The 27,776-nt window shown below is 41.3% G+C and overlaps 2 protein-coding genes across 4 annotated transcripts in view; one reads left to right on the top strand and one right to left on the bottom strand.

Moving 5' to 3' along the window:
- Positions 1-490, bottom strand: part of LOC106587291 (phosphorylase b kinase regulatory subunit beta) — a 72,974-nt gene extending 72,484 nt beyond the window's left edge. For 2 of the 3 annotated variants that reach the window (XM_014175541.2, XM_014175540.2), the window contains exon 1: positions 202-490. In XM_014175541.2, the coding sequence (XP_014031016.2) occupies positions 202-367 (166 nt within the window). In that variant the 5' untranslated portion in view covers positions 368-490. The remainder of the gene's footprint in view (positions 1-201) is intronic. The other variant, XM_014175542.2, reaches the window with a different exon arrangement.
- Positions 456-27,776, top strand: part of LOC106587292 (T-cell immunomodulatory protein) — a 108,104-nt gene continuing 80,783 nt past the window's right edge. The window contains exons 1-7 of the mRNA XM_014175543.2: positions 456-744; positions 2,596-2,680; positions 2,864-3,003; positions 3,152-3,203; positions 3,365-3,442; positions 3,660-3,754; positions 23,133-23,191. Of these exons, the coding sequence (XP_014031018.1) occupies positions 567-744; positions 2,596-2,680; positions 2,864-3,003; positions 3,152-3,203; positions 3,365-3,442; positions 3,660-3,754; positions 23,133-23,191 (687 nt within the window). The 5' untranslated portion in view covers positions 456-566. The remainder of the gene's footprint in view (positions 745-2,595; positions 2,681-2,863; positions 3,004-3,151; positions 3,204-3,364; positions 3,443-3,659; positions 3,755-23,132; positions 23,192-27,776) is intronic.

Genomic DNA, 27,776 nt, shown 5'->3' with positions numbered 1-27,776 from the left:
GGCAACACCTGATGAGAAAATCTTAAAATAGCTTCAGTAACTGCAAACTTGACCTTTCATGCTCATGCATGCCCACTGCAGTGGGCTATAGTGGCTATAGCAGGCAAGGAATTGATATCATCTGTTTCGTTGATTTTTCACTCAGGACATTCGCAGAGGTTTGCAGATAATGCACAGTGTCAAGCAAGTAATATGTCAAACCTGAACGTTTTTGTCTGGCTTTGATTTCCAGGAGTTTCCTGCCGACATCTGCCAAGCTTGACATGTTGGTTGGTTCTCTGTGTTTACCAAGTAACAGCACGTTGTGACACTGCTGTAAACTAGGAAGCGCTGATGGTGTGACGTCACACCACCCTTTTATTAACATGTCAATAATCTATCTCCCTCTTGTGCCATTGATGTTCTTTACCTTTATATTTACGCCTAAATAAGGCTGTCGGTTGTGTAATTTTTGACAAGTGTCAAACCCCACGAGTTTATGCTTAATGCATTTCTTGCTGTCATTTCTGCCGTAAACCAAACGCGCACTGCAGTATTCCAGTTTGTGTTGTTTGAATTGAACAACTATGAGGATATTGTTTATCAAGATTTTTACATTTACTGTGTATTTTGCAGGGCAGTATTTAGCATCTGCTCTTCAAGATGTAACAACTGACTTGTTCGGGTCTGAAAATCATGGCACTGTGGCTGCGTTTGGTGATTTCAACTCGGATAAACAGACAGATATTTTCATCATCAGAGAACGTGAGTAGCTAAAGTTAGCTAGCTGGCTAGAATACTGTTCAGTGTTTTGTATTTCCTTTTCAATAGGATTCATTTCGTTAGTGAATAATATAGAAACTTTAGCTAGATACTAAATGTGGCTACTTGAATTAATGACATTTGCTGTGCATGTGTTCCAAAAACTCATAGGATGCTAGCTAATCTAGCTAGCTAAACCAAGCTGTTGAGTGCTGTCATATTGTCTGGTAAGCAGTTAGCTAACACAATTATTTACCACTAGATACAATTTGCTCTAGCCTACATTGACTAATAGGGATCGTACATATCGGGTGTTTGTCTTCCAAACAGAGACAGGAAATGCAAAGCAATAAAAACAGTGATGACGTAGCAATCTATTTGCTCTGCTTTGAAAAGCTGTTGGGTGTTCAATGCATTACACAGTGGTGTAAAGTACTTAAGTAAAAATACTTTAAAGTACTACTTAAGTCGTTTTTTGAGGTATCTTTACTATTTATATTTTTTACAACTTTTACTTCACTAAATTCCTAATAAAAATAATGTACTTTTTACTCCATACATTTTCCTTGACACACAAAAGCACTCGTTACAATTTGAATGCTTAGTAGTACAGGAAAATGGTCCAATTCACGGACTTAGAGAACGTCCATAGTCATCCCTTCTGCCTCTGATCTGGCAGACACACTAAATACAAATGCTTAGTTTGTAAATTGTTGGGTTGCGTCAATTGAATATGGTATTAGGATATAAACAAACCATGCAACTTAGTTTTGCAATGATTATTTAATTCATCTTTAAGTAAATAGAATGACAGTACAAATGGTAAATATGATGTTCGTATATACGGGCTCACTGCACCACCTCGCAGGGTATACAGAGAACTCACTGTTTAAGCACAAAGTTCTTCTTTAATACTCTGACAGAGATAGGCCCGCTCTGAGCGGGAACTATCAGAGTAGAGGCTGAGCGTGGTTTAGACTTACTCAGCCTATCGCAGGCGCACAGGCTGGTCCAAGCCCCCTGGCGCATCACATGTTGCCAGGCGTTGGATCTTATCTTCTTAGTGTATACTCAAGAGTCAGCAACCACTCAATTTCCAGTGATTTACTTATACAGTTGTTTCTCCACTCTATCTGTTCCTCACATGCTCCCCTTGTGATGGGTTTCACAACCTCCTATCACTAAGTCAGCTGCCTACACCTTGTTACACAATGTTCTCTTTGTCTACCCATTATGCTGTCCTGTTTAAGTTCTGATATATTATAAACCATAATTATAGTTGCACATTCAATATCTGCAGAAGCATAAAACTGAAAAATAACCCCACAAAATGATGTCTGAGTGTTGGAGTGTGACCCTGGCTGTCAAATAATAATAATAATAATAATAATAATAATAAGGAAATTGTGTCGTCTGGTTTGCTTAATATAAGGAATTTGATGTATAGCTTTTATTTTTTACTTTTACTCAAGTATGACAATTGACTACTTTTTCCACCACTGTACTTAAGTACATTTAAAACCAGATACTTTTTAGACTTTTACTCAAGTAGTATTTTACTGGGTGACTTTCACTTTTACTTGAGTAATTTTCTATTAAGGTGTCTTTACTTTTACTCAAGTATGACAATTGAGTACTTTTTCCACCTCTGGCATTACCTACATTACAAGACACAGTAGCCTAATAACTAGAATGAAACAAAAACATAAAATGGGTATAGCTCTCTCACCAATGAATGTCTTTCAGTGAATTTGTCACTGCATTATTGATATGGTTATGTGACTGTGCTGTGCTGAGTATGAAAGTGAGCATTTTGTGAATTTGTTTTTATTGCATATTTGATTGAACTTTTAGAATCTGAGTTGGTGATATTCTTGGCTGATCTGAAAGCCCCATACTTCAAGCCAAAAGTACATATCCCTAAAAAGGCTTTGCCCGCGTAAGTTTCTGATCTTATTCTCTCAATTGTATTAGTGCACACACCACCTCTCATCTTGAAGCATCAATAATTCCACAATGTCCAGGCAAACTCTGTGGGTTAGGGTACTGAGAAAAGCCCTATGCTATTCTTTACTGGGTTATGTCAACAGCAGGCACTCAATGAATGTCTTTCCTCTTTCAGCAATTGTATCATAACTGGTGTTGTTCCTGGAGACTATGATGGAGATTCTCAGATGGATGTGCTTCTTACAGCTCAGCTCAAGACCAAGGCCACCTCAGACACAATGGTTTTTGTATTCTGGGGAAACAACCAAACCCTGGGTAAATTGTTGCTCTATTCAGCCTAGACTCAGGCTTATGGAACACAACGTTTGAGGCTTGTAGAACAAAAATAATGTACTCTAATACAGAAAGTTAACTTCTGTTATTAAATAACTAACTGATTAACATCTCTTATCTGGCTTTGCAGATGGGCAAGTTGACCTTAATAAGACATTTGTGGACCAACCTCTGATAATGGAGTAGGTTAAGCATGTAAAAAAAATGTTTTTACAAATCACCAGTTGTTTTTTTTTATTATGAGTTTCCATGTAAGCAATATTGTTTACCTAAACTTTGTCCTATGATCTTGCTCATGAGTTGGGAGTTTTGACAGTTTTATAAATGAAATTCTCTTACGCAGCTTCAATGGGGACATGATTCCAGACATCTTTGGGGTTTCTGCTGATTCCTCCACTGAAGTCTGCTATCTTACTGGAAGGTAAGGTGGAGATTAGAAAAGTAACCCAATGCTTTGCAGTCCCCATAAACATTGTTTTATTTTACATTATTATCCATGTCTTGACAAAACTCAATTGCAATACATTGAAATATTGTAGATGTATGCAGTGTTAAAAACAGCACCGTTGTTGGTTGGTTCTGTGTTTTTTCAGAATGTCTGCTGAGCACATGAATCATGTTGTTTTCTTTCCTCACAGGAACGCAGTGTGGCAGGCAGCTCTTAGTTCACGTGTCAAGATGCGTGTTCCTCATTCCAATGCTTTCATCGACCTAAACAAGGATTTCACCGCCGGTGAGTAGGCAAATGTCCTAAATGGTTTATTGGAACCTTGCATTGCCAGACTCAGTAATCTGGCATTACAGTAAGGCTGGATGGAAGCTAATTGGGAACCATACCAGATTAGTCTAATGTTGGACATGGTGTGTGTAGTGTTGGTGTGCAATATCTTTTCCATTTCTTCAGCAAGATTGGAGTCTGTAGACTCACTTTCTACAATGAAACATATGGACAATGTGGCATGGCAGTCTAATGGTGGTGTGATCAGTCTCTTTAGCAGTAGAGTCGAGAGTAGGGAATTCATTCTGGGGAATTGGGCACTCTTCTGGAGCTTGGTAAGTAGATGCTTGTATAAATGGTCAAAATCTGTGTTTCACATACTGTATACAAAAGCAAGGAAGTTGAGTCTGTTCTTGGCAGCCCATCTTCTTCTCTTCATGTCTTTTTGAATTGATATGATGTAGTAACTTGTTAAAGGTTTCCTGTCTGTATTGGGATCGGTTTGTGGGTTACCTTGTGCTATTCAACCCTTGGAGAGAATGTAGGCCTACTAGGTATCGCAATATTTTTTCCATGGCAAAAATGAAAACACGAAGCACTCCAAACATTGTGTGCTATAGCTTGGAAAATAAATAAATATGACTTCCTAAAGAAGTTAAATCCGCTTTGTGTTTTGCTTCCTTGCCGTGGGACTAATGAGTATCGCAGTACTGGTATCGTCCCGGCCCTAGGGCCTATGCCACAAGTTTCATGAGACAGCTGGGTAGATGATCTGTCAAGGCAATTATCACTTTTTATTTATATTGTGTGGAACACAAATTTTCTCATGAGTTCCTTAAGCTCCAAACAATTGGATTAAAATATATTATAGTTAAACAATTTTCAAGTTGACTAAGAGAGAGAGGAATTCCCATTTTCCTCACCACTGAATAAATAAATCGGCTTCTTCTTGTTTTACTGGCTTTCTCTTTTTCCACAAAATGCCATCCGACAAACCTGTCACTTAGACTTATGGTCCTGACGTTTTAGATTTATTTTTCTCCCAGGAAGTTAAATCTCATATTAAGACAATCACAGAGAATTTTGTCGTGTCTGACCTACGGTAGGTATCTTTTTGGGGTATTTGCTTACTGAGCTGTGACAATTTAACCAGAGCATAATCATTCATATTTAAGCTGCTAAGGGATTAGAAAGCATACTCCTTTGGACATGCCAGCCCACCTGGGGAGAGTATCTTAAAGGTTAGCCTGTCTGTAATTTAGCAAGGAAGTCTTATGTTGCAGTTTGGTTTATGATTAATTTTTTCTGTGCTGGGGTGAGGATTGGAACTGTGGGTGTTGACCACTTTTGTAAAATGCAAGCATGAATCTTACAACTCACAGATTCAACTCGTCAGTCAGTTTGAATGGCTGCTCGTTGCCTGCTTCTCATATTCATCTTGTGTAAGAGGCTGTAGACTAGAGCATCTGTCCTAGGGGGATTTTTGCCTAGGTCTACAGAGAAGCAGAACCCTGAGCCCCGGGACACACGTCACACTGGCAGGAGCCTGGCACGAGTGCAGGTACCCAAACCAGGAGACTGTCCTGTCGCCATGGAAATGCTTTGTTGTTTCACTGATTGTCAGTCTGTAAAATAAATGTATATAAAAACATTAAGAGACTATACACCTGTAGAGAAAATTGCTGCCGGTTTAGAAATGGCACTGAAATTTACAATTATAGTGTCCACTGCAATGAGTGTCTGGTGCAGCTACGTTTAGCTGTGAAGCGCTTAGTGTGGGAGGGAGGATGCTGCTTTTCAGGAGGAAATGAATTAGAGAATTAGGTGAATTAGAGCTCTGTCTTTCCACTGCACCTGCCAGCCTCTCTAAGCAGGGGTAGAGAGAGACTGGGACATGACTATATAGCCTGTACTAGAAATCAAGAGTGTGCAAAGTTGTTCCCATGTTTTCCAATACCCCATAGGATGCACCGAAGGGACTGTCTTGGCGAATCGACTACAGCCGGTACAGTAAGTGGAAAATCATGTTTGTTTTTTGTGTGGGACATTTTAAGTGGACCTCATTTGGTTTGGACCACCACTTGCTATCTTTGTCGCCTTGTCAGCAGCGTCACAGAGAGGTATTTTATTATCATGCATCCTGTCCAGGGATGATCAGAGGAGGGTCATCCCGTGTCGCGGCTCCAATTTTAGTGGTGTTTAAACCTGTAAACATACACAGCCGAGCTGCATCCAGTGACCCTCTACCCACGACTCCTTTTAAGAGATCTGAAATTGCTTCCTGTTCAATGTCAAGGCCTAATTTAAGCTGTAAATTGGACTGTCGAGCAGCCGCTGTCCCCCTCTACAGTATCACATGGCCAGTCTGTATCATGTCTCATCTCTCTCTTCCACTTCTGGTGTTTTCTGTTCACTCCTCCTCATCTACAGTTGAAGTCGGAAGATTACATACACTTAGGTTGGAGTCATTAAAACTAGTTTTTCAATCACTCCACAAATTTCTTGTTAACAAACTATAGTTGTGGTAAGTCGGTTAGGACATCTACTTTGTGCATGACACAAGTAATTTTTCCAACAATTGTTTAGACAGATTATTTCACTTATAATTCACTGTATCACAATTCAAGTGGGTCAGAAGTTCACATACACTAAGTTGACTGTGCCTTTAAACAGCTTGGAAAATTCCAGAAAATTGTCATGGCTTTAGAAGCTTCTGATAGGCTAATTGACATCATATGAGTCAATTGGAGGTGTACCTGTGGATGTATTTCAAGGCCTACCTTCAAACTCAGTGCCTCTTTGCTTGACATCATGGGAAAATCAAAAGAAATCAGCCAAGACCTCAGAAAAAAAATTGTAGACCTCCAGAAGTCTGGTTCATCCTTGGGAGCAATGTCCAGCGCCTGAAGTTACCGCGTTCATCTGAACAAACAATAGTATGCAAGTATAAACACCATGGGACCACGCAGCCGCCATACCGCTCAGGAAGGAGATGCGTTTTGTCTCCTAGAGATGAACGTACTTTGGTGTGAAAAGTGCAAATCAATCCCAGAACAACAGCAAAGGACCTTGTGAAGATGCTGGAGGAAACGGGTACACAAGTATCTATATCCACAGTAAAACGAGTCCTTTATCGACATAACCTGAAAGGCTGCTCAGCAAGGAAGAAGCCACTGCTCCAAAACCGCCATAAAAAAACCAGACTACGGTTTGCAACTGCACATGGGGATAAAGATCGTACTTTTTGGAGAAATGTCCTCTGGTCTGATAAAACAAAAATAGAACTGTTTGGCCATAATTACCATCGTTATGTTTGGAGGAAAAAGCGGGATGCTTGCAAGCCGAAAGAACACCATCCCAACCGTGAAGCACGGGGATGGCAGCATCATGTTGTGGGGGTGCTTTGCTGCAGGAGGGACTGATGCACTTCACAAAATAGATGGCATCATGAGGAAAGAAAATTATGTGGATATATTGAAGCAACATCTCAAGACATCAGTCAGGAAGTTAAAGCTTGGTCGCAAATGGTTCTTGCAAATGGACAATGACCCCAAGCATACTTCCAAAGTTGTGGCAAAATGGCTTAAGAACAACAAAGTCAAGGTATTGGAGTGGCCATCACAAAGCCCTGACCTCAATCCCATAGAAAATGTGTGGGCAGAACTGAAAAAGCGTGTGCGAGCAAGGAGGCCTACAAACCTGACTCAGTTACACCAGCTCTGTCAGGAGGAATGGGCCAAAATTCACCCAACTTATTGTGGGAAGCTTGTGGAAGGCTACCTGACACGTTTGACCCAAGTTAAACAATTGAAAGGCAATGCTACCCAATACTAATTGAGTGTATGTAAGCTTCTGACCCACTGGGAATGTGATGAAAGAAAGAAAAACTGAAATAAATCATTCTCTCTTTATTTTTCTGACATTTCACTTTCTTAAAATAAAGTGGTGATCCTAACTGACCTAAAACAGTGAATTCCTACTAGGATTAAATATCAGGAATTGTGAAAAACTGAGTTTAAATGTATTTGGCTAAGGTGTATGTAAACTTCCGACTTCAACTATATGTTCTGGTAGTTTATTTAGATGAGCAGGTTGTGACAACTACAGATGGTTAAGTATCCCTGTAAAAAGGCTCCTAATTGGCTAATTCTGACACACTTGAGTCGTTCTACTGCTACCAAGATCACCAAGTCAGTTCTGACACAATAAGACGAGGAATAGATGCTTAACGTGCCAACGAGCTCCAATACTCCTATAGCATCGCATAACAACCTTGAGGGATTTTTACATTTCATGTTATTTTGCTTGGTTATATTTTACTAGAACGTTGAGGTTCCCTGGGGTTGGTATCAGTTTTATATCTCTATAATGGTTTTGCTATGCCGGGGAATCGGAATGTGAGAACTCATTAGAAAAAGGTGGTAATTGCCAAATGATTATAAATGTCATTATGCTCAAAGACACTGAACCGATACTATCATATGGCTTGTCGCTAGGCAACGTGGCTTTGCAATGCTCCCCGCAGCATCCAGTTAGGAATAGTTTTTTCTGTTAGAGAGAAGTTGATTGTTGGTATAATGTAAGGGAAACAGATTTGCCTCATATCAACATTACTGGAGTGGGACTTTGTAAAGGGATTCACCCATTGCCGAACTGGACAATTTTAAAAGGCATATTTAGTAGTTTTGGCCTGTTTTGAATCACTGTGTCACATTTTGCATGTTAGAAGCATTGCGTTTCTTTTTTTTTTCATACAGAATCATTTCTGGTTTCCGTAATATTGATTAGGCTACCATGTGTTTGGCATTGCCCTACCTGTTTTTAAAGATCTACTGTAGGCCTGCATGAAACATTCATAACATATGCTGTAAATGAACATGATATAACAGCCACGTAGATTTTATACAGATATTGCAATCATGAAAGGATGACATTAGCCTATGTCTCATAATGGTATTGTACCGACCTTATCATGGAACAGTACATTGTGTCATAAATTCTAGACTTGCTTCCCAGTGTTTTGGTACTAATTTGAATAGATACAGAATTAAAACGAGCACAGCGTGCTAGTGAGGCACCAAGTTTTGAAGTGAAATGTTTACGCCGTGTCTTTTCCGGAAAGCTGGCCGAGTATCGAACATACAGTACATTTGTTTACATCAGTTTGTATAGATACATGAATGAATAAATAAAGCATCTAATTTCTCACTGATGTACTGTATACAGTATGTCTGTGGCCTCTGGTTGTGCTGCTGTTTCCAGTGCAATCCTCTTATGTGTAGTACTCTCCCCCTCCAGGCTTATAGTGGTTTATTAGCATAATACCAAACAGGGTTCATTCATAAAGACCAAACAAACAGCAGTATCTGCCTGAAGCTTAACACTAAATTGTTTGAATAAATTGTTTTTATTGATAGATCTACGGTATGCACTCACTCAACATGGAAAGATGTAACTGCTCTCTCTAAGTCAAATCTTTGTCAAACCCTTATAGTTGTTCTGATTAAGTAGCTTGATTGGCGTCTGGAGCGAAGCCATGTTCACTAAAAGAATCGAATAGGTTTGCAAGTACACACACTCTCTCCGACATGGTCACAATAACATTGCTCACATAGGCCTAAACATGTACGTAGGCTATACTCCACTGCAAGGATGGGCTTCTTAAACTTGTTACAGGACTTCAGTGAGCAGTTAAACTTCTGTATTTGCTCCCCAGAAGTGGCAGAGGAATGGAATCCAGTGTATGAGGAGTTGGTGTAATCCCCCATAATGCACCTACGTTGTTCCCTTAATGGTTTTATGAGATTATTTCTCCTCCGAATAACATCTTTCCATTTTCTGGTGCCGTTGTGTCATGTTTGTGAATAAGGTGCTTTGGGTTGAAGGCACACGGTTATATTGACAGGAATTGGCTTATGGAGGATTTATTTATGGGATTTCACTTTTTTCCTGCCCTGAATTTCATGCTCTTCTCCGGAAGCTCACTTTGATTAAGTCTTTTGGGTTTGTCCCTAACTCGTTTTAATGTCAGTTACACAAACAAGCTGAATGGGGAAAACATTGATACAATATGGTATTTTATTTTAGAGATTATTGCATGGAGAGTGTCGGCTCAGTCCAGCTCTCGTGCATTTTTCTCCGGCCTGTGTAGTTGTTTTTTCATCCCTTGAAAGCTCCATACAATATCGTACAAATACCAACAATATGTTGAAGGTTTTTTATCTCAATGCTGTCATTGCGTCTTTTAATGTCATGCCTAAATCCTCGTTTGGGATTTGGCAAGTTAAATTGGTAGTTTCACGGTCGGATCAACTCCTCCCAGCAGAAGACAGAGCCACATTTCATTCAAGCTGGCCAGGCAGTCTGGATCTCTCCCTTCCCATCTTCCTTAATGGGACAATGGGCTGAGTGCTGGGTTACTGTCCTTGAGAGAAAACAGCCATGTAGTGGGGAGAGTAAACCTCTCTAACTACTGACTGTCTATGTCCTGTCCTTGCTCAAGCAGTAGTCATTGGAGCATAAGTGCCTGCCATTTTCAGCAGCACAGCAATTATTAATTAAAATGCTTCAAGTAAATGTCAATTTTTCATTTGTTCAGTTTTGCTGGCTGCATATTGTCTGCGGCTGTCATCAGAATGGCTATTTGGCTGCCATCGATTCGGCATGGCTGACGTTTCAAACGTTGCCTGACTGATGTTCGGCAAGTCTGAAATTAAAACTATATATTTTTTTACCCAGGACCTGAGGAAAATAATAGATTTGAGCACTCCACTGTGAGATGAAGATCTCTTTCTAGTCCCATAGAGATGTACCCTGGATCCTCATGTCTCACACGGGTCTACTCTGGGATATTGGCCTAGTTGTTTTTACCTCTTGTTTAGCCTGTATTTCTCCTGGGATCCTGAATTCTATCTACACCAGTACTTTTCTTCAAGGATTTTGTGTCGGTGCAGGGATTCAGTAGCTTGACGCTACAACCCCTGCTTATCTCCCGTGCTCTCACACTGGAAGGCTCCCTATGTCTGGTGGTTGTTGTATCCATTTCACTGATGACTGACTGACATGACATTTCCTTTTGTAATGTCAAAGGTTTCTTCCTCCCGTGCAACAGCAGAAACGTGGACTGGGGTAGGGAGGTCAACATTTCAAACTTTTTTTATTTAACCTTTCTATAAGTAGGCAAGTCAGTTAAGAACAAATTCTTATCTACAGTGACAGCCTAGCCGTCATTGTAAGAGAAGAGAATGCATGAAAACACAATTGACAAACAGATGAGAACAGAAAGGCCTATCTCAGTGCTCTGAATACTTAGCACCCGCACACAAACACAATTCTGACTTAATTTTTGCCTCATTGTGGGCTGCCTAATTCAACCCATATTTCCCTTCTGAGTCTTCACTCGTTCAGAAATGGACATCTGGCCCCCAACCCCTGGACAGAGAAATGAGATCCAACTCACTTGGCCCTGCGTGATCCCATCTCCTCTCCGGCCTGAGGGGTGAAGCGCTCTCCCCCCCTCTCTGTTCCCCTCCGTCTGTCACTGAGCAGGGAATTGGAGTCACAGCTTGTTTGCTGAGTAACAGTCTAACAAATATGCTGCTCAGGGGCATTAAAGCCCGTGGAGAGGGGCAGCCTAAAAGCAACCCTCTCCCATCTCAGCTAATGGGAGTGGGCACAGCAGTGATAACTGCAGACAGGTGGGGCTTGGGAGGTGTCTGGATTCATAGGACACTAATGCAGAGGAATGTCATGTTTGGTTTACAGCATTGCTGGCACAGAGGCTGAGGAGGCTCTGAGCTTTAGGCAGTAACCACTGGTTAAAAGCAGGTAGGGTAGAGAAGCCTTACTGTTGATTTGCATTAATATGGTTTAACTAGCTCTAAATGCAGTTGGCCTGTTGATGCAACTTTAACAGTTGCATCATTCTGAAATGGGATGCTGTGATAATCTTGTAGATTGGTTATTACTGACTATTATGCACTTTGTTTTCATACACCCTATTATTGTTCTCATACCTTACCTTATGCACCATTCATGTAACTATCTTCGTCAAGACAACCCATTAACTGTATTTTTTTCCCATTGGAAAAACAAAGAAAATATTTCACAACAAAGCCCTGGTTAATTTGACATATTTTTGTTTGACAACTGTTAGCTGTTTGACTCCTCCTCGTTAGGTCATAGCCCTGTTCTCAGTGTGAATGTGTTCTGTCTGGCATGGAGGAAACCTCCCAGGAGACAGCCTTCCTCTGACTCCAAATACAAAGCACCCTTTTCGAATAAATGAACAATGGTGGGAGAGAAAAGCCACCAAGACTGCTCATTAACAGCCCTGCACCTTGCTGAACCCCATGGCTTGTGTGAGAGAGGGGGTCAACGCCAGCCTACTGTAGCACATGCTGGAGACAGTAGGGATGGCTGAGCATCCCACATACAGTGTGAGCATTGTGTGAAACTTGTGAGAGAGAGAGAGAGCTGTGGATGCACTATAATTAGCTACAAATCTGCTCACCTCCATTTGTCATCAGCTGCTGTTTGTTTGTTACCTCTTCATTTTCTCCCAACAGAATCTCTCTCTCCAATTACCAGTCCTTAGTGGCTGACCCAGAGATTTATATTGCTCTTTAATCATCATAGTGGGAGAATGGAAGGAGGAGGAGATTTCATGTTTCATTTAGTTAGTCCCAAACTCATCATTTGGCCTGCTGACATGACTCTGCTGCTGCTCTGTGTTGACTATATGATATCCTAGTAGGAGTGCTTTCTTGACGTTAGTGCTGAGTGATTAGTGCTTTTTGAGGTCGGTTCGGTTTCCGTTCGATTATTTAAAAAATAATCACGGTTTTCCATTTCCGTTGGGATATTTTGTTTAGACATTATATGCACTATGCGTTATGTGTGTTGAATGCTCTAACAACACTGAATTAAACCGTTAATAAAAGTCCCTTGGTGTTAGTGACTGCCCATTACTCCTTATCAACATTTATTCACATTACTTTACTTGAATAAAATGTTTTATTTGATGACTTTATCATTTCATTCCAAGTCATCATCTCTTTACATCTGTAGCCTATACTGTCTGACAAAATCACAATTTAAGTAGTTCTTCAAAGTATTTTTATTTATTTAATTTAACCTTTATTTAACTAGGCAAGTCAGTTAAGAACAAATTTGTATTTACAATGACGGCCTAGGAACCGTGGGTTAACTGCCTTGTTCAGGGGCAGAATGACAGATTTTTACTTTGTCAGCCCGGGATTTGATCTAGCAACCTTTCGGGTACTGGCCCAATGCTCTAACCACTAGGCTACGTGCTGCCCCACGATAGTTCACGTATTCCATGGAGGGCCGAGTGTCTGCGGGTTTTTGCTCAAACCTTGTACTTGATTGATGAATTAAGGTCACTGATTAGTAAGGAACTCCCCTCACCTGGTTGTCTAGGTCTTTAATTGAATGGAAAAATCAAAAAGCCGCAGACACTCGGCCCTCTGTGGAATGAGTTTGACATCCCTGACTTAGATCATGTATTTTCAGGCTCGCGAAGCAACTGCTTTCTATCCCTCTTGATCGCACGTCTCTCTTCTCTCAGTCTCTGTGTCTGCTCCACACAGACCGGACAAGTTTAAACCATCGCGCAATTGATTATGGTCATTGTAGTTAATTACCACGTTTTCGTATTTAAAAAAAAAATATATATATATACATACATACATACAGTTAAAGTCGGAAGTTTACATGAACCTTAGCCAAATACATTTAAACTCCGTTTTTCACAATTCCTGACATTTAACCCTAGTAAAAATTCCCTGTTTTAGGTCAGTTAGGATCACCACTTTATTTTAAGAATATGAAATGTCAGAATAATAGTAGAGAGAATGATTGATTTATTTCAGCTTTTCTTTCTTTCATCACATTCCCAGTGGGTCAGAAGTTTACATACACTCAATTAGTATTTGGTAGCATTGCCTTTCAATTGTTTAACTTGAGTCAAACGCTTTGGGTAGCCTTCCACAAGCTTCCCACAATAAGTTGGGTGAATTTTGTCCCATTCCTCCAGACAGAGCTGGTGTAACTGTGTCAGGTTTGTAGGCCTCCGTGCTCGCACACGCTTTTTCAGTTCTGCCCACAAATGTTCTATAGGATTGAGGTCAGGGCTTTGTGATGGCCACTCCAATACCTTGACTTGGTTGACCTTAAGCCATTTTGCCACAACTTTGGAAGTATGCTTGGGGTCATTGTCCATTTGGAAGACCCATTTGCGACCAAGCTTTAGCTTCCTGACTGATGTCTTGATATGTTGCTTCAATATATCCACATCATTTCCCTTCCTCATGATGCCATCTATTTTGTGAAGTGCATCAGTCCCTCCTGCAGCAAAGCACCCCCACAACATGATGCTGCCACCCCCGTGCTTCACGGTTGGGATGGTGTTCTTTCGGCTTGCAAGCCTCCCCCTTTTTCCTCCGAACATAACGATGGTCATTATGGCCAAACAGTTCTATTTTTGTTTCATCAGACCAGAGGGCATTTTTCCAAAAAGTACGATCTTTATCCCCATGTGCAGTTGCAAACCGTAGTCTGTTTTTTTTAATGGCGGTTTTGGAGCAGTGGCTTCTTCCTTGCTGAGCAGCCTTTCAGGTTATGTCGATAAAGGACTCGTTTTACTGTGGATATAGATACTTGTGTACCCGTTTCCTCCAGCATCTTCACAAGGTCCTTTGCTGTTGTTCTGGGATTGATTTGCACTTTTCGCACCAAAGTACGTTCATCTCTAGGAGACAAAACGCATCTCCTTCCTGAGCGGTATGACGGCTGCATGGTCCCATGGTGTTTGTACTTGCGTACTATTGTTTGTACAGAATATGGTACCTTCAGGCATTTGGAAATTACTCCCAAGGATGAACCAGATTTGTGGAGGTCTACAATTTTTTTCTGAGGTCTTGGCTGATTTTCTTTTGATTTTCCCATGATGTCAAGCAAAGAGGCACTGGGTTTGAAGGTAAGGCCTTGAAATACATCCACAGGTACACCTCCAATTGACTCAAATTATGTCAATTAGCCTAACAAAAGCTTCTAAAGCCATGGCATAATTTTCTGGAATTTTGCAAGCTGTTTAAAGGCCCAGTCAACTTGGTGTATTTAAACTTCTGACCCACTGGAATTGTGATACAGTGAAATATCTGTCTGTAAACAATTGTTGGAAAAATTTGTTGTGTCATGACAAAGTAGATGTCCTTACCGACTTGCCAAAACTATAGTTTGTTTAACAAGACATTTGTGGAGTGGTTGAAAAACGAGTTTTAATGACTCCTACTTAAGTGTATGTAAACTTCCGACTTCAACTGTATTTGTATATATATTTGGTTAATCTCAGCAGTAATAGTCTTTAACTTTGAGAATGAACATGTGCATTTTTTTCAACTCTGGGTGTTGATGGATTCAGAGAATTAGTTTGCAGAGAAAATTCTCCTCAGTCAGAAACAGCCATACTCTGAAAGCTCTGGGGTAATTTACCATGAGGTTAATCTGGAATTGCATTGATTAGTGTTTAGCAAGAAATATTATCATGCTACCATAGAGCTGCAAGAGTATCTTACCAAAGGCTGCAACCTGCAGTGGCAGACGGTCTGCGACTGACATAAAAACCCAATAACAGCCACCTCGGCTCACAGCGAGACTATTTACATGTTTTCTTCTGTCTTGCAGCTCAAGCTATTGAACTATCCTTACCTGTAATCCTCAATCCTTAGCTGAATGTCCCCGTCTAGGATGTACCCAGCAATAATGAAAGGATTTCAGGCAGAAAAGAAGTGAGCGAAAGAGAGAGATGCAGGTGGTTGGGGAGGGAGAGAATGCCCCCCTCTATTATGCACTGTGTCAAAGCCCCACTTCCACCTGGGTAGAGATCAGAACGGTGGCTCTGTTTATTCACAAGGTAATGTGATGAAGGGATATTATGGAGCTGTATCCCTGCTCCTGTTCTGTATAATGGAATTGAGTGCTATAATAAAGTCCAAGTCAAACCGTCAGCAGATGCCTTAAATTGCTTCCAATCCCCTTAACAAATCTGATTGAGAGGTTATGAATAACTCCAAAGCATCCCTCTCCAACTACACACATAGGCCTAGTGTTTTCCTTGAAAATACGTCAAATTGAGGATCGATTTTAGATAGAAGCTATATTCCTTCTAGATTGGATCTGGAGATTCTTTCCGGAGTCATCTGCTTACCCAACATGTAGAAACCAACAGCATTGATTTGCTTTGCTTTAGAATCTCCCACTCCTTCTCAAGACCGTCTACAGCCCACTATTCTTCTCATGCTGTTTGTCTGCCGTAGTTGCTGTAATGTACGCCAGCTCTCTGTATCAGAGAAATGAACTCGTCACTTTGTTGTGTCTCCTTCCTCCACTCAGAAAGATGGGCAACAGGGAAGGTCAGTGTATATAGAGTATTGGAGAAGACGAGGGATTTCTCCAGAGTTGTCTCCTCTTCCCTAGAGCACCCCACTCCCTTTCTGTGGGTCTCCCTGTTTCCCAACATGTGTTCATGATGCCTCAGGGAAAAATTTGCTCCAAAGCAGAGCACGAGGAAGAGTTTGCAAACCCATCATAGGGCCAGGTATTCCTAACACTGAGAGTATGGATGTGGGGGATGGAACTCCACACAGTGCTCTCGATTCAACACTCATTAGACTTAATTGAATATTTCTAACAAAGCTGCGGGATAATGTTTCCACTTCTCAAACATGAGCTCTCTCCCTTAGCTTTTTGTATGTTCCTCATTGTAATCTGTATTAGATAGATAATATGTGTGTAACACAGCAAGCCAGATGGATACACATTTTTTGTTGTTGTAAATGTATGTTTTGTTACTACGTTTGGGATCATGCTTTGCGCCTTTCTCCAAACTGTTTGCATAGTCCTTTCATGATTAATTTCTCAGTTCCATAGACACTAATCAATCAAGTAATTCCCATAACATGTCATGTTTAGCTGCTGCATTGCAGTTTCTATGTAGACCTGTATGTGTGAAGTCTGTCAGGGCATGAATAGAACAACAACTTTTTATGGCATGTTTCCCCTAAAGGTATAATCTAAAATGTGCTCGTTAATATTTTAATCCTGGAGTTCTTTGAAATATGCATGCCATAATGGAGAGGTAGTATGCCAAGCAACCACGAAATAGAGCACAGAGGCTTTCGCAGTGCATGCTGGGAAATCTCCGGCAGCCAATGAAAAGGCGCTGTGTGAAATGCTGGATTGGTCCACATGTACAAGTGGTCTAAAATGAGAGTGTGAAATGAACACTGTTAATCAAGACTATATAAATAATTTCTCTATAATTTGAATCTAATTTAATCTGGGGCTCTGGAACATGATCAATAATCACTCTTCCTTTTTTTTATGTCACTCCATATTATTATCAGTGACACTCCTGATTATTCAATTAAGGAGGCAATAAGACTGAAAGGACACTTGATTTGAGCTGATTGAATGGGCTACATCAGGTTCCATGATAAGGAGAGGTAAACAGATACCCAGTCATCGGATCTGTAATGGCTGGCTCAAATCGACTATGGTTATCCTGCAAGTAACAATTAGCCTACCTCATCTGTAAATATATTCATGGTCTTGTGTGTTTTCTTCAACAACCAAAAAAAATATATATATTCTTAGGAGGAGAATAGTAACTGAATCGAACATAATCACCCATAATCTAAGAGAGGAGGTGGGAGAAACAATCAACTGATTTAAAGATGAACACTTTGGAATTAAGATGTTCGAAATCGCTTTGTTGGGATTTTCTGCTTTGTAGGTTTTCATCCACAGATGCATCTGATTTTTACTCCAATGCCACGGCTTGTTAGTCTTGGTGTAATTAAACAATCTGTTCTCTATTTTAAAGCTGCAATATGTTACTTTTTTGGCGGCGACCAAATTCACGTAGAAATGTAAGTTATAGATCTTTCATTCTCATTGAACACAGGTATTAAGAAACGGTAGATCTGTTTTATGTGCTATTTCTATGCTTCCCGTTCTTAAGTTTCGTTTTTGCATCTATTACTTTCGGTTTTGTAAACCAGATGAAAATAAAATATTTTTGGTTATGGAAAATATATTTCACAGCAGTTTAAATTGTACAATGATTCTCTACACTATACTTGCTTGTTTTGTGACAAACTGAATTTAGCAAAACTATTAGAATTTTAGCAACTAGGAAATGCCGGAGCGATTTCTACTTAGGGCACCTTTTAATAATTAAGACTGTTTGTTTCTTTAATTAGTTTTGTGGTTGCAATCCTGCAACTAGACTATGATATATCACTTAGAGCCCAGAGCCTTTACTCATACCTGAATTATGTATTCATTGGAGTCACGGGTTGAAAATGAACGAATCGGTTTCGAAGTCTATCCATTTTCTGGTACTGTATATCAACCTGCAAGTGTATGCACCTTTTTGTAATTAGTTTTGTATTTTAAGGTCATGATGAATGTCTTTCCCTAATGAATTATTCTCGGGAACCCAGACCCTAGGCAACAGCAGTGATTAGGGTCTGGGATGAATGACGGACTCTTGGTAACATCGAAAGGGGGGGGGGGGGGAATCAGGGCAGGGTCCTCCTTAGACAGACAAATCACGAGGCATGCCGAAACGTTGCGATTCGATACCAACGTTTGCCGGTATAAAGCAGTGGTTTTAGTGAAGGTAGTTGACGCAAACTAGCCACTTGAGAAATGCACTCATTAAAAGTAACCTCCGTTATTCCCATCTTGCTAGCTACTATTGTGTGTCTGGGGGATGTGAGCAACAAGTGGATAAGGCCGTGACGTCGGCAGTGTCGTAGTTCCTCTATGCCAAACTGACGTTGTGTCCGTACAGACTTGTCGACAGGAAATTTGATACATTAAGGGAGGCAACCTGTCTGTCTATAGAGACTTGTAATGAATAGGATAGGCCTATTTTTAATATATGTCATGAAAAAGGTGAAGAGAAGCCACATAGTAAACTCTTGTTATCACTGTGTAGAGGTGAACAGTAACTACTGCCGTCTTCACGGACTTTCAATTAACCCAAGCTTTCACAACTGTCATAACACAGAAAGAAGATGAGCGCAAGTTCCAAATCCTGTCACGTTGATATAAATACATTGGAATATTTTACCATGACATGTATTTTATGTTCATCAGTACTTTTCCATGCGTAATGGAATTCATAAAATCCTGTCATGATATTATCTACAATTTGTGTTCCACTGGCGTTCTTGCCACAACCACATTTTTGTTTTATTAGTTGTATGTACGGGATACACATGGTACACACCGTCTAATGAAATGCTTACTTGCAGGTTCCTTCTCGACAAATAAATAACAACAATAAAATATAATAAAAGATAAGAATAGGAACATAAAGTAAATGGCTCAGTAGAATAAAATAAACATTTTAGCATAAGTATAATACAGGAAGGCAATATTTATAGTCCAATATTTACACTTGGGGAGAGGCAAGTATTTTCAATTGTGCAGTATTTAGCAATCATAGTAAGAGTCTGATAGCAGTAGTTGTGTGTGTGTGTGTGTGTGTGTGTGTGGCGCTAAGATGTGGAATATCAGAGCAGGAGGGCAGACCAGTTCAAGTGTTCAGCAGTCTGATGTCTTGTAGATACAAACTGTTCTGACCTCAGTATCAGAGCATGTCTCCCCCACGGTAAGGGAATGAACAGCTTATGGCTGGGGTGTGTGGGGTTTTTGAAAATGCTGCAGGCCTTACCCCGGCACTGTTTCTAGTAGATGTCCTGGATGGGTGGGAGCACATTCCATTTATATTGTGTTATATTGACTACTACTGGGTTTTCCTGATATCCATTTTACTCAAATAGTGGTGCCATTGTAAAAAGTGTACAACTGTGTAAAACCAAGTGACGGAAGAAGTTTATACAGCCGTTTTTATTTTACTGGGCAGAGGTCTTTTATAGAGCCACTATAAAATACAATGGTAGGTCCGTTACTGTGAAGCAGGGAGAGGAGGAGGAGGATGGAGAGGAGTAGGAGGAGTGGCCCGTGGGGAATGTAAGTGTTTACAGGATTTCTCAGTGATGTGGAGAGCTCCCCTGCCTCGTCCATGCCCCCTCTAATCAGACAGGCAGATAGACACCCACTGCTAGTTGGGGAGAGCTTCCTTTATAGCCTGATTACTGAACCTGTTTACTCCTCATCAGCAGACTGCAGGAGGCTACACACTCCACATGGATCACAAGTCTGAAGATCACAGATGGAGTGAGAGAGAGACTCATGGAAAGTGAGAATGCAGCTAAACTCAGCGGTTCCTTCAGCAGCACACTATGAAATGTATAGTAGTGTCTCTCTCCAAAGGTCTCTATCTATCTGTATGGATAACCTCTCCACCCCACTCCTCTCTGTATCTACTGCCCACAGTGAGACCATTGATCAAAGCAACTTCTCTGTGGGTGAGATTATTGCTCCCTTCCATGAAAAGGGCATCTGCCTGCATGAAGGCAGATTAAAGGCCCATGTGTTGTGTGGAATTTTCTTTGTGTGCATTCCATTTTGCCACACTTAGACTTATCACAGTTAGATGTTGGATTTCCATGGGCGGTATGAAGCAGACACTGCATGAGTGGAATAGGAATATTGACTTAAGAGTAAAGGACAGCACTCTACTCCAAAAATCTGTTTAATATCTCACTGAAATTGGAAGACACCATCCAAATTATCATGCTGTCTTTTACAGTGCACAGAATATAAGTGCTTTTCACTTATTATGACTAGTGTATTTCTATATGGAGAAGACACATTGGACCCTGCAGGCATTTTTCCTGCCACCCTGATAATGTTAGACGCGTTGAGAATTTTAATTTAGTATTTTGTCTTGCATGTGATATCTCACAATAGATTAATTAATAACTGTAGGGATAGGGATCCCAGCTAAGTTGTTCCATCCTTTTTCCTTCTTTCTTAGTGTTGTTGCTGAGTTCCCCCAGCCCTGAGTTTAACAGGGAGCCCAAGGGCTAATCACTAACATTAGTTAATGCACAAATAGCTTTTCTGCAGACTGGAGGTTGCTTCTAAAAGTGCAGCATCATTTAGAATTAAATTGAGAGACAAATTAAGAATAATTGCTGCGGAGCGGATGTCAAAAGAAAAGCACTGAAATATGTACAGTACCAGTGAAAAGTTTGGACACCTACTCATGCTAGGGTTTTTCTTTATTTTTACTATTTTCTACATTGTAGAATAATAGTGAAGACATCAAAACTATTAAATGACACATATGAAATCATGTAGTAACCAAAAAAGTGTTAAACAAATAAAAATATGTTATACGTTTTAGATTCTTCAAAGTAATTCTAAATTCTAAAGGCACAAACGCATCTGATCTTTTTTGCAGGTGCATGGTAAAAGTTGAATAAAATGAGAAAAAAGAAGAAACCCGCACACTGCTCTTGATAGTAACACTGCTCTTTAATAAGCTTTACATATCGGATTCTTCAAAGTAGCCACCCTTTGCCTTGATGACAGCTTTGCACACTCTTGGCATTTGCTCAACCAGCTTCACCTGGAATGCTTTTCCAACAGTCTTGAAGGAGTTCCCACACATGCTGAGCACTTGTTGGCTGCTTTTCCTTCACTCTGTGGTCCAACTCATCCCAAACCATCTCAATTTGGTTGAGGTCGGATGATTTGTGGAGGCCAGGTCATCTGATGCAGCACTCCATCACTCTCCTTCTTGGTCAAATAGCGTGTTGGGTCATTGTCCTGTTGAGCGCAAACCAGATGGGATGACGTATCGCTGCAGAAGGCTGTGGTAGCCATGCTGGTTAAGTGTGCTTTGAATTCTAAATAAATCCCTGACAGTGTCACCAGCAAAGCACCATCACACCACCATGCTTCACGGTGGGAACCACACGTGCGGAGATCATCCGTTCAGCTACTCTGCGTCTCACAAAGACACGGTGGTTGGAATCAAAAATCTCAAATTTAGACCAGTCTAATGTCCATTGCTCGTGTTTCTTGGCCAAAGCAAGTCTCTTCTTTTTGTTGTTTGCCTTTAGTAGTGGTTTCTTTGCAGAAATTCGACTATGAAGGCCTGATTCACTCATTCTCCTCTGAACAGTTGATGTTGAGATGTGTCTGTTACTTGAACTTTGTGAAGCATTTATTTGGACTGGAATATCTGAGGCTGGTAACTCTAATGAATGTATAATCTGCAGCAGAGGTAACTCTAGGGCTTCCTTTCCTGTGGTGGTCCTCATGAGCCAGTTTCATCATAGCGCTTGATGGTTTTTGTGACTGCACTTGAAGAAACTTTAAAAGTTCTTGAAATATTCCGGATTGACTGACCTTCATGTCTTAAAGTAATGATGGACTGTCATTTCTCTTTGCTTAATTGAGTAGTTCTTGTCATAATACACATTAAGAAGGAAATACATTCCACAAATGACCTTTTAACAAGGCACACCTGTTAATTGAAATGCATTCCAGGTGACTACCTCATGAAGCTGGTTGAGAGAATGCCAAGTGTGCAAAGCTGTCAACAAGGCAAAGGGTGGCTACTTTAAAGATTCTCAAAAATAAAATATATTTAGATTTGTTTAACACTTTTTTTGGTTACTACATGATTCCATATCTGTTATTTCATAGTTTTGATGTCTTCACTATTATTCTACAATGTAGAAAATAATAAAAAGAAAGAAAAACCCTTGAATGAGTAGGTATGTCCAAACTTTTGACTGGTACTGTATATTATGTAAGAAAAGAAAACACTTCACTTTTCATCATGTTCCTATCTTCTCTCTCTCTTGCCATTGGGCCGACTACTCTCACACTGTGAACTGAAGTGTGATTGGACAGTACAATGCAGGAGAAACAGACTAGCTGAACACAGTAGAGAATAATCAATTTGATGAACAGCACTGCACAGTCAGAAACCAACTAATTCAGTGGCCTTGTGATTAGTGTGAGTGTCCGACCTGAGATTGGAAGTTTGGGAGTTTGATCCCCGGCTGAGTCATACCATATACTGTAAAAATGTGACCTGATCTGTCTCTGCTTGGCACTCAGCAATAAGGAGATAGATTGGGGGTAAGGCCCTATGATAGACTAGCGTCCTCTCCAGGGGGTGTACTTGTACATCAAGCGGACTCGCGCTGCTCCCATCAGCCATTCCGGCTCCACAAGCAAATCTACTTAACTTTTTTTACTGCACAGTCAAGGGTTGCTATAGCTTCTGTATCTATACTGTTGGCTTCTGTTCTCTATTGTACACCTCTGTGAAAATCACTGTATGCCTCAGACGGTTCCATTTGTCTCTTGATTTCTTCGGTTCTGCTAGGGAAATGGTGAATAATAGCATATTTTCTCTTTCTATTTTCAGATTTGTTCCTCACAACCCAAGATGACAATGGTCTTGGCTTCGAGACGTGGATTAATAAGGTACGACACAATCACATTTGTCTTTTATGTTGACTCTGTCTACAATTGACAACCTCTACTCAGTGAAAACATGGGTAGAGTTTTTAGTTGGGGCGGCAGGTAGCCTAGCATTGGGCCAGTAACCGAAAGGCCGCTGGTTCAAATCCCCAAGCAGACTAGGTAAAAAATATGCCGATGTGCCCTTGAGCAAGGCACTTAATCATAATTGCTTCTTAAAGTCGCTCGGTATAAGAGGGTCTTCTGAATGACACATGTAAATGTAGTTGTTTCTCTCACAGCACAGTCATTCAGAGATATTTTATTCTGCCCTTCCGCTGTTGTGGTAGTTTTCATTCTGCAAGTGCACTGGTACAGTCAGTTCAGGTTTTTTCGGGGTATTTCAAATTCAGGATGCGGAGGCTCACAAAGCACAAGCGGGGCACCCGCCTGTTGTGAAGAAGAGAGGGGGAGGGAAGGGTTGAGGTTGCAGGGATATGAAAAATGTGACTGAGGAAGGCGGGCAAAATGGATGAAAATGGGGGGCAGGGGAGAAAAATAGACTTTCTTTGGTGTAGTACTGTAGATGGACACTGTTCACCTCTTGCTGAGTTTGACCTCTCCAATGCTGCCACTGGTCTGTCTTTGAGCTGGAGGGAACCAATCTGACAGTGCTTTAATAATCTATTTTTATGGCCGTAATCTCCACGGGCCGTGCTGCTTTGCCTCAGCCTGTAAGGGACAGTGCACCAGCAAAAGACAGACAGTACAGCAGGGAATACTTGGGTTGGTGATTAAAAGCAGGGATGTGTTCACCAATCGTTAATCCCATCTGATTCATCCAGCCAGTTTACCCGTTCCTGTTGGTGTTCTTCTTTTTGTTTCTATGACTTATTTTGGGAGGAAGAGGAGTTTGGTTTTGGGGTTGATGATAGAATGCACCAGTGATTGGTGGCAATAAAGTTGTTGAAGTGTGTCCATGATTTAATTCACCGACGTAACACACGCACACACACTCTGTGACAGACACAACCAGGGACTCATTTCCTGGTTTCCTCTGTGTAAGACCCCAGTAATCCCTGGCTGCCACCTTTTACTGGGTGGGCTTTCGTTTAACAGCCGCAGGTCACGGGCCAGTGCTTTCGCCCATTTCAACACTTCATTTTAATTACTTTTTTCTTTCCGAAGACTCCCTGGGAATCTTTCTGCTCTTCTCTCTGATTATGCAAGAACAGCCTTTGTTTCTGGAGAATACAAAGGCAGAGGGGATGCTTTTCATTGGCTAATGCCAAGCCGTGGACAACCCATTTACTTTAATACCTGATATGATCTGTCAATTCACCAGCTGAAGGAGCCGTTCCTGCTAAACAAACATGCAGGGAAAGCATTAGCTGTTTGATACTTTGATTAGTTTTCTCAGTAGTCACAGTAAAGTGAATTCGAAAAGTGCATCGTTGCATGAGAGACACACCAAATGCGCTCTGTGTAAACAGAACCTGCTGCCGTAGTCTGCGCATCTTCACACTTCAATCAGCTCTCCTCACTCAATCAGAAAGGCAACACAACAGATTTAATCACGAACGCTACCGTGCCTCAAATCAGTAGGCCACCACCAGTCAATCACACAGACTTAGATCACCCCTACTATACTCTAGAGATGGTTAATACGTTCCTGACTGTATCGTATTTTTTTTATATATCTTTTTTTGGGGGGGGGGGGTTTACCTCCTCTTTCTCCCCAATTTCAATCTTGTCTCATCGCTGCAACTCCCCAAAGTGCTCGGCAGGTGAAAGTCGAGTCATGCGTCCTCCGGAACATGACCTGCCAAACCGCGATTCAACACTCGCCCGCTTAACCCGGAAGCCTGCCGCACCAATGTGTCGGAGGAAACGCCATTCAACTGATAACCGGGTCAGCCTGCAGGTGCGTGGCCAACCACAAGGAGTAGCTAGAGCGTGATGAGCCAAGTAAAAGCCCCTCTGGCCAAACCCTCCCCTAACCTGGACGACGCTGGGCCAATTGTGCGCCGCTCTATGGGACTCCCAATCACGTCCGGTTGTGACACAGCCCAGGAACAAAACCCGGGTCTGTAGTGACGCCTCTAGCACGGCGATGCAGTGCATTAGAACGCTGCACCACTCGGGAAGCCCCTCTGTGTGCGATTTTTAAAACTCCCAATCAGATAGGCACCGTAAGGTAATCACACAACTCGATCTTCTTGTTTTTAAAGCACGCTCGCAATTGGTCCAGCGACCGTTCTCCACGATTTAGTCACGCATACACATGCACATACATTCACACACACATACGCACATGGACACACTCAATCAAAACACACTCAGACAGAGCATCGCCATGTGTTTAGAACCATCCAGATGTCTGTGTTCTCCAAACACACCATCATAGGTGCTCCATGAGTCAACCCCAGACTCAATCAGATGATCACCGTGTAACGTAGCACAAACCCAATCAGTCGAGCCACACTGCGGAGCGGTGCGTCCTGCCATGCCGTAGCTGCTTGGTAGGTGGGTACTGACTGACGGAGAGAGAGGCGTGATGGATGGGCAGGTCTGGGATCACAAACTTTGACAAAACCGGCGGGAGGCGCTCACATGCTCGCGCAGTCTGAAAAGCTGCTTACTTTTTGTCTGACTGCCAGGTAATAAATAAGCACAAGCATAAAGGAAGAGCAGTGAACGAATGGGATGTTTTTTTCTGTCTTCTCGCTGAAACTATTCTCAGATGTCATAAATCACTAATGGGTCGCTCGGCAGGCCTCTGCTCTCCTACCGGGCCGGGCCACATCTGCTGCTCCAGAAGGGAGAAGGAGATAAGGAGAGAGGAAGAGTTTTACAGCCCCCCAATATCTCCCCCTTTTCTGTTTTTGTGCCAAATACACGATTCATTATGCCACATCATGTAGAGTCACGGAGTAGGGAGGGAAGTCCTGCTGCATTCACATGATGGTTTCAAAACTAAAGCAACTCCTGTTTGAGAAAAGTATTTGACATTTTCTTTTTGGGACCCCACATTCTAAGGCAGGGGTGGGCAACTCCAGTGCTCAAGGGCCTGATTTGATGTCATACTTTTTCTCCATCCCTAGCAAACACAGCTGATTAATCAAATTGCATTCTAAATTGACGATCATGATTAGGTGATTATTGGAGTCAGGTGTGTTAGCTGGGGCTGGGCCAAAACTGTGACACCAATCAGGCCCTCGAGGACTGGAATTTCCCTCCCCTGTTCTAAGGTAATGGGGCATATCTTTGGGTTGCAAGAAGCCGGCAGAACCTACAACTGAGCCATGTGTATCCCAGCCTGCTAGTGTGTTTCTATATGTAGCTAACTGCATGGTTCTTGGGTGCAGCGTGTTCCCTCTGGCTGGAGTGTAAAGGCCAGAGGGTATCTACGTGGTAAAAGGAGAGTGTTCCTGCTCTCTGGGGCCTTGCGTCAGGGTCCGCTGAGAGCTCTGTGTTCATGAATGTCACTTGTGTTGGTCACTGGACACCAGTCCCCCAAGAGGCCAGAGTCTAATAAGAACACAGACACGCACTGACACTTCTGCCATATTTATATACGGTAAACAGAAACCATTTGTCTAGAGAGACGATTGCAGCTTGAATCTCAAAGCTCAGCCATCAAGATTTATATTAGAGTGTATCACATATAGTCACCTCTGAAATTATTGGTACCCTTTTATAAAGATGAGAGAAAAATACTGTATATAATAATAAGACAAACACTGATCTCAGTCTCCGAACTTGAACCTGTTGAAAACCTGTGGTTTGAATTGAAGAGGGCAGTGAGTTTATAAGCACAGACCGAAGGATATCAATGATCGTGAAATATTTGGTATGGTGCAATGGTCTAAGATCCCTTCCAAAGTGTTCTCCAATCTCTTTTTTATTATTTTATTTTTATTACAGCTCAGTGCCATTATCATTGCAAGGGGAGGGTGCACAAAGTATTGAAAACATGGGGTGCCAATAATTTCGACACTTATCTTTTTGAGAGAGAGAAAAAATATGACTTGTTTAAAAATATCTCTTCCTTTGAGCAATTGAATTAGTATAAAATAATATAATTTCTCAATTTGTTTTGCATACAATATACAGGGTAGCTCAGTATTTGAATTAAACAGTCATTTTTGCTCCTCTTTTTATCAAGGGTGTCAATAATTTCAGACTCCAATGTATCTAGCTGATCATGAGCTCATTTCTCCAACAAACACTCATTCAGTGACGACCATGACTCCCATTGAGCTCAAGGCCCTCTCCATCACCTTAGAAATAATCTGCTGACAGATTGGCATTGACACAACTCCATCTCTAAGATTATCCTAAAATAGCCCTGAAGCCCATGTCTCCTCACTACTAAATCTATGTGTAATCTCTCGCAGACTATTTATTATCTCTCGATGCCTGCTGTGCTAACAACTGATGTTGGCAGTGAGCTGACAACTGGAGGTTGTTTTGTTAGGATTGTAGGCTGCAGTATGGCCGTTGTGCCGTTTGTTACATGTGGGTCTGTATGTGTGTGAGCGTTTTTTTTTCTCTGTCTCTCTTGGCATTCAAGACCAAAGCACTGTCTGTTCCTTTGGCTGACTCT

Source organism: Salmo salar, chromosome ssa26 (genome assembly GCF_905237065.1).
Source record: "Salmo salar chromosome ssa26, Ssal_v3.1, whole genome shotgun sequence".
Classification (NCBI taxonomy): Eukaryota; Metazoa; Chordata; class Actinopteri; order Salmoniformes; family Salmonidae; genus Salmo; species Salmo salar.
This window is presented reverse-complemented; position numbering and strand designations above follow the sequence as displayed.